The 15,953-nt window shown below is 37.7% G+C and overlaps 1 protein-coding gene across 4 annotated transcripts in view; it reads right to left on the bottom strand.

Moving 5' to 3' along the window:
* The window catches only part of TBC1D4 (TBC1 domain family member 4), a 210,378-nt gene that overhangs the window by 62,749 nt on the left and 131,676 nt on the right, over positions 1 to 15,953 (bottom strand). For all 4 annotated transcript variants that reach the window (XM_033177546.1, XM_033177547.1, XM_033177548.1 and 1 more), the window contains exons 3-5: positions 15,654 to 15,743; positions 11,931 to 12,035; positions 3,010 to 3,142 (exon numbers count right to left, since the gene is read on the bottom strand). In XM_033177546.1, coding sequence (XP_033033437.1) covers positions 3,010 to 3,142; positions 11,931 to 12,035; positions 15,654 to 15,743 — 328 coding nt within the window. The remainder of the gene's footprint in view (positions 1 to 3,009; positions 3,143 to 11,930; positions 12,036 to 15,653; positions 15,744 to 15,953) is intronic.

The raw sequence follows: 15,953 nt of genomic DNA, 5'->3' as shown, positions 1-15,953 counted from the left end.
CTTCTGTAAATCTAAAAGTAGATCAAAGTTTTGTGTTTTTTCATATACTAAGTTCTGGGATACATGTGCAGAATATGCAGGTTTGTTACAAAGGTATACGTCGTGCCATGGTGTTTTGCTGCACCCATCAACCCATCATCTACATTAGGTATTTCTCCTAATACTATCCCTCCCCTAGACCCCCACTCCTCGACAGGCCCCGGCATGTGATGTTCCCCTCCCTGTGTCTGTGTGTTCTCAATTTTCAGTTCCCACTTATGAGTGAGAACATGCAGTGTTTGTTTTCTGTTGCTGTGTTAGTTTGCTGAGAATGATGGTTTCCAGCCTCATCCATGTCCCTGCAAAGGACACAAACTCATCCTTTTTTATGGCTGCGTAGTATTCAGTGGTGTATATGTGCTGTATTTGCTTTATCTGGTCTATCATTGATGGGCATTTGGGTTGGTACCAAGTCTTTGCTAGTGTGGATAGGGCTGCAACAAATGTACGTGTGCATGTGTTTTTAGAACAGAATGATTTATAATCCTTTGGGTATATACCCAGTAATGAGATTGCTGGGTCAAATATTATTTCTGGCTCTAGATCCTTGAGGAATTGCCACACTGTCTTCCTGAAAGTGATGGAGTGTAGATCAAAGTTTTTGAAAAAAAAATTTACGGCATTATACTATGTTTTTTTCCATATATACAAATATATGCTGTATATGTTGTTAAGCAAATTTTTTTTTCACTCAACAATACAATTTTAAGATGCATCCATGTTGACATATAGTTCCAATTCCTTCCTATTAATTGCTTCATTATGTGAATATACTACTAATTATCCCATTGATCAACATCTAGATCATTTCCAATTTTCCATCATTTACAAATAACAAAACCTTTTAAATGTCACCTTCTGTACTTTCATATAAGAGTTTTTCTTATCAAGACATGGAACTTCTAGATAACAGAGTATGTGCAATGTTAGGTTAATGAGTTTATATTAACTGTCCCCCCAAAATGGCTGTAGCAATCTCCACTTCCATCAGTATTACACAAACGTATTACACAACCATACAATTTCTCCAACAGTTAACCTGATGAGTATCTTATTGTTTCCATTTTCATTTCTCTGACATCCAGTAAGGTTCAGCATCCTTACATTTCCATTCTTGGAACTTTTAATTTCCTTTTCTGAGAAGTATTTTTCAGTATGACTTATACAATTTCCTACTGCGTGGTTTAATCTTTTTCTTACAGGTTAAAGTTCTTACAAATTTTGGATTCCAATCTGCTATCTCCTTGTTTGTTACTGATCATATAACTCCCAAACATTTACTGTTATGTAAACACTTTAAATTTTCATAAAGTCAAATATGTCAGTGTCTTCTTCTGATTGTTCTTGAATTTCTGTGTCTTAATAAATCTCCCTTCAAGAAATAAGAATAATCTTCTTGTTTTCTTTTAATAGTTTTAGTATTTTGTTTGTTTACAGTGAGGACTTTGATCCGTCTAGCATGTATTACTAAGCAGGATGAATATAAGCAATCTTTGCCCTTTTGGATGGCTAATTGATCCAACACCATCTCCTGAGTAACTGGCACCCCCCGACACACAGATTTACAGGCTTCCTTTATCACACAGCTAAGAATGTTCCATTTTTGTAAATGGTTTATGTGTTTGAAAATAATGTACATTCTGCAAAATTATAATTCTAATTGTTTAAACCTATTACATTGAAATAGTCTTTGGCTGGGCACAGTGGCTCATGCTTGTAATCCCAGCACTTTGGGAGGCCAAGGCAGGAGGATTGCTTGAGACTAAGAGTTTGATACCAGGCTGGGCAACATAGTGAGACCCCATCTCTACAAAAAATTTTTTAAAAAATTAGCCGGGTGTGGTGGCACACACCTGTAGTCCCAATTACTTGGAAGACTGAGGCAGGAGGATTGCTTGAAGCTGGTAGGTAGAGGCTGCAGTGAGTCGTAATCACATCACTGTACTCCAGCCTGGGCAAGAGAGCAAGGCTGTGCCTCAAAACAAACAAACAAACAAACAACCAAAAAAAAAAAAAACTTGTGTTTGATCATACAGTTGTGTAAATATTCAATGAATACTGTTATTCTTCATTGATTCTGCCCTGTGCCTATGATTCTGCTGCCTTCTGAACAGAAACCACGATTTGCATTTACAGTGTCTAGACCAATCTCTGCTATGTTTATTACTAATTTGCACTCTTCCCATCTATTATAACACCTGTCATAATGAATTACATTTATTTGCTAATATACCTGTCTCCCACTCTAGACTGTAAGCTTCTTGGGATTAGTCCATGTCTCAATCATTTCTGCATCTCCCAGTGCCTAGCACATTGCCTGGTCCAGAGTAGACATTTCACTAGTGTTTATTAAATTGTGTTTTTTGTCTTGTATAGTAGTTTTCAAGCTTTTTCATGTTGTTGTTAGTAAAAGATAATGAAATGAAAAGGAAGTTGAGTCACAGGATCATCTCTTTCTCATGCCCTTCACTCCTTCTCAGAACATATTTTTTAAAAAACTGCTTTATATTATCACCTCTATTATCTCTGTCATTGACAAATATCCTTCAAAAGCCAAGCAGGCTTCATTAAAGTTCTACATTTTTAGAATAGGAACTCATCATCAAATAAGGGAGAAAAGGGGAAATATTAAATAATCACTTGACATTCTGTGATGGTTTTGTCTCTCTTCATTCATTCAGCAAATATTTGGTCAGTTCCCACCATGTACTTAGCAGTCTTAAAAACTGTGGGAAATACAAATACCTTCTTCAGTTTGCCTTTAAAAATGAGAGAGAGAGACAGACAGAGACAGTGTGTGAAGCACCTAGCAGAGACTGACAGCACACTCATTTGAGTGAACATGAGAAATGATTCTTTGGGTCCTTGCTTCATATTGAGACAAAGAACTATTCAATGACAACAGGGACTTTCTCATTTCCCAAGTGCCAAAGCAAACTTCTCTTTTGCCAAGGCCACATAAAACTGTACCTTCGATCCTTTCACAGAGCTTATGCAAAGAGTGCATCGGGCAGGCCTCACACAGTTTAATCTGAGTCTTGGCACTCTGCAGGGCAGCCGCCGTACTGAAGGCCTGTTTCAGAGTCAGCATCACCTCATCAACCTACAGGAAGAAACAAAACTCAGGTCTACAAAAGTTGGCTTGCATGGCAACATTCAAAATTCAACAGCAATGTGAGCCTGTGTTGATGCTGACGAAATAAGAAATAATAGAATTTTGATGACTAGAGTAGAGGCTAGCAGAGAGAAAATACTAAGTCTTGGAGTTAGATGTTTCATACATATAATTGAAAGCTGGATGAAATAAGATTATTTCGATGTGTGTAATATAATACTGGTCTGTTAATTTAAATTTAATGACATTTTCAAATCGCATTGAGGGCTATGCCATCAGAGAGTTTAATTAGCTAATCCTTCTGTTTAATTATACGGCTTATCAGATAAACATCCTTTTGGAAGTTTTGTCTGCCACTTATAGGAAACAACAAAATAGGTCCAACATTCACTTTGTTAATAGGTATCCTATGCACTTTACTCTTCTGGATTACTTTTAGTGTAAAAGCAAACAAAAAGTGTTAAGTACAGTTCTGGATAAAAACGAGTTCCATTTAAACAATGGTGGGGAAAGTCTGTGAATAACAATGGCTTATCCCTGTAACTTCTGATTTATTATCATTCCACTTCTGATTTGTGACACTAAGAAGGTCTTACACAGAGGCATCTAACAGCTGAGTCTCACCGTTAGACTGGCAGCTTGCAAACTACCAGCTAACTTCTTTTTTGTTCATCCATGACCTAGTCAAAAAGTTTTAATCTAGCCTTTTTACTTCCTGGATGCTTCTTTGAAACCAATTAACAGCTCATCCCCATGCATTGTTAAACCAATTTTCGGTTGTATCTCCTTTTCTGTAAACAATCACAAATGTAAAGTGTCATTTTCCTACACTCTGTAGGTCTTAGATCAAATTATGAAACCTGCATGACACAGCCATTGAGCACTAAGGGCCTCATCCGAACTAGCTTTGATATTCAAAACCATTTACCAATCTTTGTAAGCACATTTTTACATTCTCTTTCCCCTTCCCCATGGCCTGATTTAAGAATAAATTATTATTTAAAGAATGTAATCTATTTTTACATTTGAGTATATGAGGAAACTGAAATAAACAGAGACTATTCTTCTACTATTTCTGAAAGAAGAGATCAAACACCAAGCGGTCAGTCATTATTCAATTATGTTTTATTATATCACCAACCTTAAGGCTTATGAATTTCTTATCATTCCATTAATAAAAGTAATTTTTCATAAAATGTTATTTTATACTATATGCAAAAAGTAATAATTTCTAATTCTTCAAAATAAAAGGACTACATCTTTAATGACTTTGCATTTTTATTTCATTTGCCTTGTTATGCATTCAAAAGCTATTTGTGCAGATGTTCAGTTATTTCTATTTTCTTGTTTCTCATTTATTTTAAACACTGAAGGGGTTAGCAATCTACTAGTAACATAAATAGCTTCCATATAAATTATATGTGATTTAATAATACCGCCTTGTAAAAGGTATCTAGTAGAAATATTGAACTTTTCATGTTTTCGCTATTTCTGGGTGAAACAAGAGGTCATGGTGTCTGAAATGTAGCTACCAATTTCTCCTGTACACAAATATTACTAAAAACTTATTTGACTTCTAAAATTATAAATACTTTATTTTCTAAAATCTATCACTTTTCGCAAATGACCTATAAGTTTTTTATTATTATTATTATACTTTAAGTTCTAGGGTACATGTGCACAATGTACAGGTTTGTTACATATGTGTATATGTACTATGTTGGTGTGCTGCACCCATTAACTCGTCATTTACATTAGGTATCTCTCCTAATGCTATCCCTCCCCCCTCCCCCCACCCCACAATAGACCCCGGTGTGTGATGTTCCCCTTCCTGTGTCGAAGTGTTCTCATTGTTCAATTCCCACCTATAAGTGAGAACAGGCGGTGTTTGGTTTTTCGTCCTTGCAATAGTTTGCTGAGAATGATGGTTTCCAGCTGCATCCATGTCCCTAACAAAGGACACGAACTCGTCCTTTTTCATGGCTCCATAGTATTCCATGGTGTATATGTGCCACATTTTCTTAATCCAGTTTATCATTGATGGACATTTGGGTTGGTTCCAAGTCTTTGCTATTGTGAATAGTGCCCCAATAAACATACGTGTGCATGTGTCTTCACAGCAGCATGATTTATAATTCTTTGGGTATATATATATATACCCAGTAATGGGATGGCTGGGTCAAATGTTATTTCTAGTTCTAGATCCTTGAGGAATCGCCACACTGTCTTCCACAATGGTTGAACTAGTTTACAGTCCTACCAACAGCATAAAAGTCTTCCTATTTTTCCACATCCTCTCCAGCACCTGTTGTTTCCTGACTTTTTAACGATCGCCATTCTAACTGGTGTGAGATGGTATCTCATTGTGGTTTTGATTTGCATTTCTCTGATGGCCAGTGATGATGAGCATTTTTTCATGTATCTGTTGGCTGCATAAATGTCCTCTTTTGAGAAGTGTCTGTTCATATCCTTTGCCACTTTTTGATGGGGTTATTTTTTTCTTGTAAATTTGTTTGAGTTCTTTCTAGATTTTGGATATTAGCCCTTTGTCAGATGAGGAGATTGCAAAATTTTTTTCCCATTCTGTAGGTTGCCTATTCACTCTGATGGTAGCTTCTTTTGCTGTGCAGAAGCTCTTTAGTTTAATTAGATCCCATTTGTCAATTTTGGCTTTTGTTGCCATTGCTTTTGGTGTTTTAGACATGAAGTCCTTGACAATGCCTATGTCCTGAATGGTATTGCCAAGGTTATCTTCTAGGGTTTTCATGGTTTTAGGTCTGACATTTAAGTCTTTAATCCATCTTGAATTAATTTTTGTATATGGTATAAGGAAGGGATCCAGTTTCAGCGTTCTACATATGGCTAGCCAGTTTTCCTAGCACCATTTATTAAATAGGGAATCCTTTCCCCATTTCTTGTTTTTGTCAGGTTTGTCAAAGATCAGATGGTTGTAGATGTGTGGCATTATTTCTGAGGGCTCTGTTCTGTTGCATTGGTCTATATCTCTGTTTTGGTACCAGTACCATGCTGTTTTGGTTACTGTAGCCTTGTAGTATGGTTGAAGTCAGGTAGCGTGATGCCTCCAGCTTTGTTCTTTTGGCTTAGGATTGACTCAGCAATGTGGGCTCTTTTTTGGTTCCGTATGAACTTTAAAGTAGTTTTTTCCCAATTCTGTGAAGAAAGTCATAGGTAGCTTCATGGGGATGGCACTGAATCTATAAATTACCTTGGGCAGTACGGCCATTTTCACGATATTGATTCTTCCTATCCATGAGCATGGAATGTTCTTCCATTTGTGTCCTCTTTTATTTTGTTGAGCCATGGTTTGTAGTTCTCCTTGAAGAGGTCCTTCACATCCCTTGTAAGTTGGATTCCTAGGTATTTTATTCTCTTCGAAGCAATTGTGAATGGAAGTTCACTCATGATTTGGCTCTCTGTTTGTCTGTTATTGGTGTATAAGAATGCTTGTGATTTTTGCACATTGATTTTCTATTCTGAGACTTTGCTGAAGTTCCTTATCAGCTTAAGGAGATTTTGGACTGAGACGATGGGGTTTTGTAAACATAAATCATGTCATCTGCAAACAGGGACAATTTGACTTCCACTTTTCCTAATTGAATATCCTTTATTTCCTTCTCCTGCCTGATTGCCCTAGCCAGAACCTGCAACACTATGCTGAATAGGAGTGGTTAGAGACGGCATCCCTGTCTTGTGCCAGTTTTCAAGGGGAATACTTCCAGTTTTTGCCCATTCAGTATGATATTGGCTGTGGGTTTGTCATAAATAGCTCTTATTATTTTGAGATACGTCCCATCAATACCGAATTTATTGAGAGTTTTTAGCATGAAGGGCTGTTGAATTTTGTCACAGGACTTTTCTGCATCTATTGAGATAATCATGTGGTTTTTGTCTTTGGTTCTATTTATATGCTGGATTATGTTTACTGATTTGCGTATGTTGAACCAGCCTTGCATCCCAGGGATGAAGCCCACTTGATCATGGTGGATAAGCTGTTTTGATGTGCTGTTGGATTCGGTTTGCCAGTATTTTATTAAGGATTTTTGTATCAATGTTCATCAGGGATATTGGGCTAAAATTCTCTTTTTTTGTTGTGTCTCAGCCTGGCTTTGGTATCAGGATGATGTTGGCCTCATAAAATGAGTTAGGGAGGATTCCCTCTTTTTCTATTGATTGGAATAGTTTCAGAAGGAATGGTACCAGCTCCTCCTTGTACCTCTGGTAGAATTCAGCTGTGAATCCATCTGGTCCTGGACTTTTTTTGGTTGGTAGGCTATTAATTATTGCCTCAATTTCAGAGCCTGCTATTGGTCTATCCAGAGATTCAACTTCTTCCTGGTTTAGTCTTGGGAGAGTGTAAGTGTCCAAGAATTTATCCATTTCTTCTATATTTTCTAGTTGATTTGCGTAGAGATGTTTACAGTGTTCTCTGATGGTAGTTTGTATTTCTGTGGGGTGGGTGGTGATATCCCCTTTATCATTTTTTATTGTGTCTACTTGATTCTTCTCTCTTTTCTTCTTTATTAGTCTTGCTAGTGGTCTATCAATTTTGTTGATCTTTTCAAAAAAACAGCTCCTGGATTCACTGATATTTTTTGAAGAGTTTTTTGTGTCTCTATCTCCTTCACTTCTGCTCTGATCTTAGTTATTTCTTGCCTTCTGCTAGCTTTTGAATGTGTTTGCTGTTGTTTCTCTAGTACTTTTAATTGTGATGTTAGGGTGTCAATTTTAGATCTTTCCTGCTTTCTCCTGTGGGCATTTAGTGCTATAAATTTCCCTCTACACACTGCTTTAAATGTGTCCCAGAGATTCTGCTATGTTATGTCTTTGTTCTCACTGGTTTCAAAGAACATCTTTATTTTTGCCTTCATTTCGTTACGTACCCAGTAGTCATTCAGGAGCAGGTTGTTCAGTTTCCACGTAGTTGAGCGGTTCTGAGTGAGTTTCTTAATCCTGAGTTCTAGTTTGATTGCCCTGTGGTCTGAGAGACAGTTTGTTATAATTTCTGCTCTTTTATATTTGCTGAGGAGTGCTTTACTTCCAACGATGTGGTCAGTTTTGGAATAAGTGCGATGTGGTGCTGAGAAGAATGTATATTCTGTTGATTTGGGGTGGAGAGTTCTGTAGATGTCTTTTGGTTATACTTTCCCTGAATATTTTGGTCTGCATCTGTGGAGTTTACATTTTCTTCATTTGTAAGTAGCAGTCTACCTGTACTTTTTTCACACTCTTTAAACCCTATTTTAGAGAAAGCACTTTTGAAGAAATAATGTTTTCTACAAATCTCAAGGGTTGGTTAAACAAGATTAAGCTGCCTGCCTACAACTATTTTAAGAAAGAAGGAAGGAAGGAAGGAAGGAAGAAAAGGGAGGGAGAAGGAAAGAAGGGAGAAGGTTGGGAGAGACAAAGGGAGGAGAAAAGGAAGAACTGATCATCTAAACTTCTAGCATAGCCCTCCACGGCCCGTCAGAACACTACCCTGTTTACAAATTCATAGCAATTATTACAAAGAAGCAAAAGAAAATGCTAATTGTGCATTCTCGGTACTCAGAGAAGGTAAATCAGCATGTGTGGTGTTGCAATACATTGTTTTACGCAAGCCACATCACTCCTAACACTGCTTAGACTGATAATATTTAATTGACTGCTTTGTTTTGTTCTATGTATCAGCTCCTTAAGCAATCCTCCATTATGAAGGAAATTTACGTTTAATTTTTCTTGAGACTTGCAGTTCTGATGCCTCACTATTCAGTTAAGATGCTTACTGATAAAATTAAACATGGTTTGAAAGATCCTAGCATAGGCCTGTTCTTAAGAATAATTATGCCAAACCTCAGATTCTGACACAGCTTCAAGCAGTAGGAAGGCATTCACAGCCAGTCAAGTCTGTTGCCTTAGTCACAGATCACGCTAGGTGGAAAAATGCAGCATGTTCCCAGACTTTCTATTATGATTCCCTGTTTCCAAAACTCATTCTACATGCATGAGGGCAAAATGAAAACACTGAAAACTAAAAACAAAACAAAACCTGTAAAAAGGATTAGAAGTAACAAAGTTTTACGTCATTTTCCTTTTAGTGCAAGTTCTCCAGAGATCACAGATTAAACCAGCACCTAGAAAATGATTGCCTGAAGTTAAGAGTAATGCAGTCATTCAATCACTCAAAGTACAAAAGTACCAAGCACCTGCTATCCTAGAACCTCCATGACACAACACGTAAAAGAGATAGTCCAAAATCTGTGCAACTCACAATCAAGTAGAATAGGTGGTTATGCAACAGATGAGTGAGTGTGGGGATTGGCAAGAACTGTTAGAGACCTAGGAATAAAGTATAGTAAGAGAACTAACAATAGCACAACTAAAGGAGGCAATTCCTGCAAAACAGGGGGTCAGGAAAGACTTCAGTAGGATGTGATATGTAAGCTGGGGCCTGAAAAATATGCAGTAGAAAAGAAAGGGAATGGCACTCAGGTTATAGTAGGGCAGAGCCAGGCTTGCTTCACTTCCAAAATTAAAAGCAGTAAAGAAAAGAGATAACTAAAGCACTGCACACTCTCCTTGCTTAGTAACAGCCAGATTCTTGAGGCTGACATGGCCTCCTTCCCAGCTGGACAGTATGAAAGGCAGCACGCCCTGGTTCTGGCATCCTCTGACATGGTACACTCCTCACTCCATGCAGTGAATGGTGACTTCTAAGTTTCAGCTGTAGTACTGTGAGCCATAGTGGGCCTTCAGAGAGCTGCAGCCTCTCACTCAAGTCCTTACGTCCCATGAACTAACCAACATGTGTGGGTTTCAGTAGCAAGTCAAACTAAAAGCAGTATCACACCAACCATCAAAGCGGTCTTTGTGGTCTGACCCAGAGAAGAGCTTGTAAGACGAACGGCGTGTGTGAGAAAGGTCACGAAAGGGCATGGCATTCCAGTCTACGTGCAGATGAGGCTAGAGAATGAAGGGAGCCCCGCTGTGTGCTACACAATCTGGATTTTGTCCCTTAACAGTGAGGCATAAACCAGGTTCCAAGGAGGAAATTTTGTGAAAAATAAAACTCTAGCACAATGTAGAAAATGAAGAGATGGCAAATTAAACCAGTGGCAGGATTACTAGTTAGGACACTAACACTTACACAAGGGCCAAAGTAAAGAAGATGAATGCCTAGAATCGGGCAGCAAAGAAGAAAAGTGGGAGAATGGAGAAAAGAGACATTCTTCTCTTTCAGTCAATAGGATTTGATGAACAACTGCATATAAAATGTGAAAGAGATACATTAGCATTTCTAAGTAGAGAAGTTAGGTAAATGGTGCTTCCAAAATAAAACATATGGGGTATATGATAGGTTTTAGAAAGGTAGCAGAGTGGGGGATCCAGAACGTGGTAGAAGGATCAGCCCTAGAGTAGAGGAGGAATACAGAGAAGGAGTGAGGTGTGAGCGTGCAGGGAATGGGTGGGGAGTGGGGCGTGTGTGGAATAACATCCTAGGATATCACTTTCTACCAAACTCTTACTTTGTTGGCATTCTCTAATGTTAGGTCATTGGTTTTCTTTGGCTTTCTTTCTTTTTCTTCCCCCAGTTCTATCTAACCTGTCTTGCACTGTCATTTACACAATGACAATCTCAAATTTCTATCTCAAGTCCTAAATGCAACCTATTTAGCAACAGTCCCTGGATATCAACATGTGGATATTTCATACGTATGGTTATTTAGAGGAAGGACAAAACTCAAATGGAACTCTCAAGAATAGGAAACTGTTAGTGATGGGAGTTTTATGTCTTTTAGAGAAAAAGATGAAGGCCAGAGGCTGCTGGTCACATAGTGCCTTTGAACAAATTCACTCCTACTTCTTCATTATTTCTAACCTCGGTGTCCATACTGGGAACGTGGAAGGCAAGAGTCGGGCAGGGATAATTGTGATATGCGCCAAGGGCACAAGGACAATGCTGCCTGCTTGATTTCTATATGACGAAGTTTTACGTGTTTCCCTGGGAGAAATCCTGGTGGGAGGATCACATGTCTAAGAAAATAATTTTCTGTAAACTTTTCTAAAAATGGTGATGTGTATGTCTAAAGGTTTGTGTTAAAATGATATGGGGAGATGGCATAAGTGCAAGAATAAGTAAAAACTTTGACGGGAAAAAAGTCAACATATTTCTTAGCCACTCAGATATATGTCCAAGCCTGCCTTACATGTTTCCTCTTGAACTCCAATTACCTTTAGTTGAGAGCAGGAGAGGGGTAGTGTTAAAGGTAAGAACTGACTTTTAAATGCCAAAGAGGAAAATGAAAGTTAAAGTAAGACCACAACAAATATGATATTTTAAAAATGAAGAAGGGACTAATAAAATAAAGGAAGAAAACCAAAATAGCTCTCTATTCTGCTGACATAAGCATTATCTATTCTGTGATGTTATAGCAATTAAGAAAATAAAAGATCAATGCCCTTCCTTATCTTCTCATACGAGCAATGAAAAAAGTAACAGCTTTTCTCCTATTATTAGTCTTCTCCTACCTTTTAAAAATGCTCAAGTTTCCATGACTGGGTTTATTAAACCCAAGAAAGTATCTAGGCATATATTTTACCATGACAATTTGTTTTTGGTTTTCTACTGCTGTGCTGCTTTGAAGGGGAAAAACATATTTCTAGATGCCTTCTTCTTCCCATAGATAGCCATTTTGCAAGACCTGGGCTCCTAACAGGCAAGTCTTCTGTTCGACCGATGTGTCCGCAGGAGCAAGCAGACAGCAATAACACTACTTACCAGAGATTCGCTGGCACACTGGAACACGTAACAAATATACTGGCTAAGTCCAGGCTCTGGAGACTCCCGGCAGATAAAGCCAAAGTGATCCATATGCTTTATACCCTAGATGGAGGGGAAGAAGTGCAATAAAAAATTTATGGGAATATATCTTTTAATCAACAATATGGAAAGCAACATCAGTTCTCTGCTTTCACGGTTCTGTGAATTTCTTCTTCACAGCGATGAAGGGGGGACATAATGCCATAGCAAACTCATACAGTGGCCTGTTGATACATAAAATAAAAGGTGAGACCAACGCAGACTGTTTTACATCTGATAAACACTGTGCGACTCAAGGCCACAGGAGGAAAAATATTGATGGTATGATCCACTGTGTCTTGTAATAAAATGCCACCCATGTCTGCAAATAATGGAGTTTTCAATTTACTGTCTTCTTAGCACGGCAGTCTGATATTCATCATAAACACTGTTCTTATCTATCTGAGGCTAAGAATCTGAGAAAAACTAATACTGACAATACTCAAATTAAATGGCATGCAATTCCCTAAAGTATGCATAAAAACACTAGAATGTTTGTCTCTTTACAGACACTCAAGGAGCCACACTTAAAAGACTGATACGTTAAAGAAATTATTGCAGGTGCCAATTATCCACACTGACGAATCCTTGTACTTCCTGGACCCGGGCTAAATAACCTCTATATCTCATTTAAAAAAAAAAATCAGAATCATCTGTGATTTTCATTCAGTCTAAATGTATACATACCGGTAAGTAGACAACACCTTAATAGCAAGCATAGTACTTAGAAAAGCCAGGTAGGTAAAAAATTTAAAGTTGTCCTGAAATCACCTAAATCCAAGTGAAAAGGAAAAACATGCTTTGAAGTCAGATTTGTGCTTAAATCTTGATTCAATTAATTGTGAGATATGTGATTTTGCACTGGGTTGCTCATGACTATCTCTGAGCACCCATTTCTCATTATAAACCAGTAGTAACAGCACCTACTGTCAGGAATGTTCGAGATTTAGAACTAAGAAATATAATTCCTAGGATGCTTGATAAATGGCAACCCCTATTTTGTTATAATAAGCTCAATCTATCCAATGGAAATAGAAAAGGAAATCAATTCTGGTAAAAAGAAAAAGTCAGTACAGAGCAGAGAGGTTGCAACTCTTGAGGTGAAAGTAAGCAATCTGTATGGATATGACACCCATACAGATTAAATTTGCACGGTGACTACCAGTCCTCCATATGACCTTTAGATACACAACCTCGATTTTCATCTTTCCATTCTCCTCTCCTTTCCTCTGGCTTTATCTCCTATAACATTCCCTTTCACCTCCACAACTCTAGCCACACGGGCCTCAATTTGGTACAATTTATTAGTGACTTAAGAATATCCTTTACTCGCTTAGTACTAAATGGGAAAAATTCACAGGACCTCATTAGCTCAGAGGGTCCTGAGGCAATGGCAACGTTTCCAGGAAAGAAAACCACTCCTGTAGTCCCCATGCTTGCCAGGCAAACAGTCCGACAGATTTTGAAGAAAGAAGCATTTGTGGGTGCACACTATTAAAAATAAGGCTATTCCTGAAAACAGCCACATTACATGAGTTCAATTCCCTGGAAAGACGTAATAAGAACAGGGCCAGCCACTCAGTGAGGAGCAGATGGCTAAACCTGACAATTACCTCAATGAAAGTCAGGGCTTTCCACAAATATCCCTCCTGCTTCTGTTTATTTCTTTTTCTGAACCAGAATATCAGAATGCACATCTTGACTTTAAAAACATACAAAGGGGAAACAAGAAATTGTATCTGAACTTCCAATTTTTGGTTTGGCTAGTTCTTTTTTCTGTTTCTTTCTATTTTTTTTTTCTTTTAGCTGCCCAATGAACACTGAGAGTTTTCTCACCAGGAAGCTCGGGAAGTGTGTGGGGTGGGAGGCACAGCTTTTGAGGATGCCCCTTGGTGCTCTGGGGTAGGAACTGCTTCGGTTCAGACATCACTCTCTCTTTAGTATTTGGCATAAGGCCTACCACGTGTAAAGTGCTCATTTATTCAACATGTATTGAACACCTCAGGGTTAAGCTCTGCCTGAGTACATCTGACTCTGATGTCCTACAGAATGACACCACAGCCTTAGACACCTGCCCTCACAGCACTTACGATCTCCCAGGGACCACCAGTAAACTGGGAATTACAAGAATGCTTAATAAATAGTTTTCAGTTAAAATTTCTGTGTCTTTTAAGTAGGAATTTAGAAATTTACAATATATTCCTCCTTATGTCAACTGCTGACAAAGTTATTAGAGTAGAAAAGTTTTATCTATACAATGTAATTTTATGTCTCCATATAATAGAAAGTATATTAAAACAAAATACCACATGTGAACTGTATTAGCTGAGACTGGGGTAAACAATTAACAAGGTGTATAAAAACTGGCCAGCATGGTGGCTCATGCTTGTAATCCCAGCACTTTGGGAGGCCAAGGCAGGAAGACCTCGAGGCCACGAGTTCAAGACCATTCTGGGCAACATAATGAGACCTCGTCTCTACAAAAAATTTAAGAAAATAAAAAAATAACAAGTAGCCAGGCATGGTGGTACATGCCTGTGGTCCCAGCTACTGGAGAGGCTGAGGTGGGAGGATTGCTTGAGCCGCAAAGGTCAAGGCTGTAATGAGCCATGATCACACCACTGCAGTCCAGCCTGGATGACAGAGGAAGACCCTGTCTCCAAATAAATAAATAAATAAATGTACAAAAACTGTCTTGTTATCTTCAAAGGGAAGAATGTCTGAATATCATACCTACAGCAATGCTAACTTCAAATTATTTTTAAAAAGATAGTAAATAAAGAAAACAAGATAGGCCGGCATGATTTTTCAACATTAAAATATAAGTAAGGACCTTGGCAAGATCCAGCTCCTTAAAGGCAAGTCACTAGGCAGAAAAGAAGTGACAATAAAATCTAAGTAAGGACCTTGGCAAGATCCAACTCCTTGAAGGTAAGTCACTAGGCAGAAAAGAAGTGAATTCTCAATTCCAGGAACCTCCTTAGAGGAGCATTTTTAAATCTCCCTACATTTAGATTTAGATACTCCTTCCATCTGACATCTTCAAAAGTTCTTTTTAATCTTGTAATCTCTTCAATGTCTAATATAATCTTGTACATATTTGGCTGTATTGATTATTTTAAAAACATTTAAATACACAGTTTGTGAATTAAAAATAAATAAAAGAAAAATACAAAACTATTTTCAAAATTTAGTATTTACATTAAAATAAGCTGAAACCTTCATTCTCCTTTTACTACCTACTATGGTATAAAGAGCAAGCATGACTCAGTTACACCCACAAGTCCCACAGGCCAGCATTCCAAGGAACTAACTGTGCAGATATTTTCAAAAGAACTCACCACCACAACAATTCCATCACTGGAAGGGATTGATGAAGTGGCATTACAGTGAGAAAGAGTTGACTAAAATGAGGACAAACTGTTAGGACAGACACCAAGGGACCTGGGCAGGATTTTGACGCTGCCATAGACAAAAACCCAGGAGCCCTTAGTTTAAGACAAATTCCCTTTAAGAATAAAAATTTAAATTTCAAAAAAAAATTAAAATTTGAAGGGTTGTCAAGCCCAGTTATTTTATTGTTAATTCTGAAATAAGGCTGAATTGGTCTCTTCACATACTATGATATACTTTGATACATACCTGAGAACAAGAGGAGATATCTTTAAAATTCTTTTCTAGCACAACTGATTTAGTGTCTGGACTGATAAGGTTAATCTCAAATCGCCCAACCTTAAAAATAAAAGCATTCCAATTAATTTTAATTCACAAGGATCTAACATCTTACTTTATAATCAAATATTAAACTAATAATATAGATTCAAATGCAATATCCCAGATATATCTATTTCATATGTACTTAAACATCTAATCCAACCAATATTTTTAACCCCAAATATCAGCTGCCTCAAAAATGTTTCTTTCCTCTGTCAAAAAAAGTAT

The sequence above is a fragment of the Trachypithecus francoisi genome, unplaced genomic scaffold (assembly GCF_009764315.1).
Source record: "Trachypithecus francoisi isolate TF-2019V2 unplaced genomic scaffold, Tfra_2.0 Lachesis_group18, whole genome shotgun sequence".
Classification (NCBI taxonomy): Eukaryota; Metazoa; Chordata; class Mammalia; order Primates; family Cercopithecidae; genus Trachypithecus; species Trachypithecus francoisi.
Note: the sequence above shows the minus strand (reverse complement) of the source record. Positions and strands in the feature narration are given on the sequence as shown.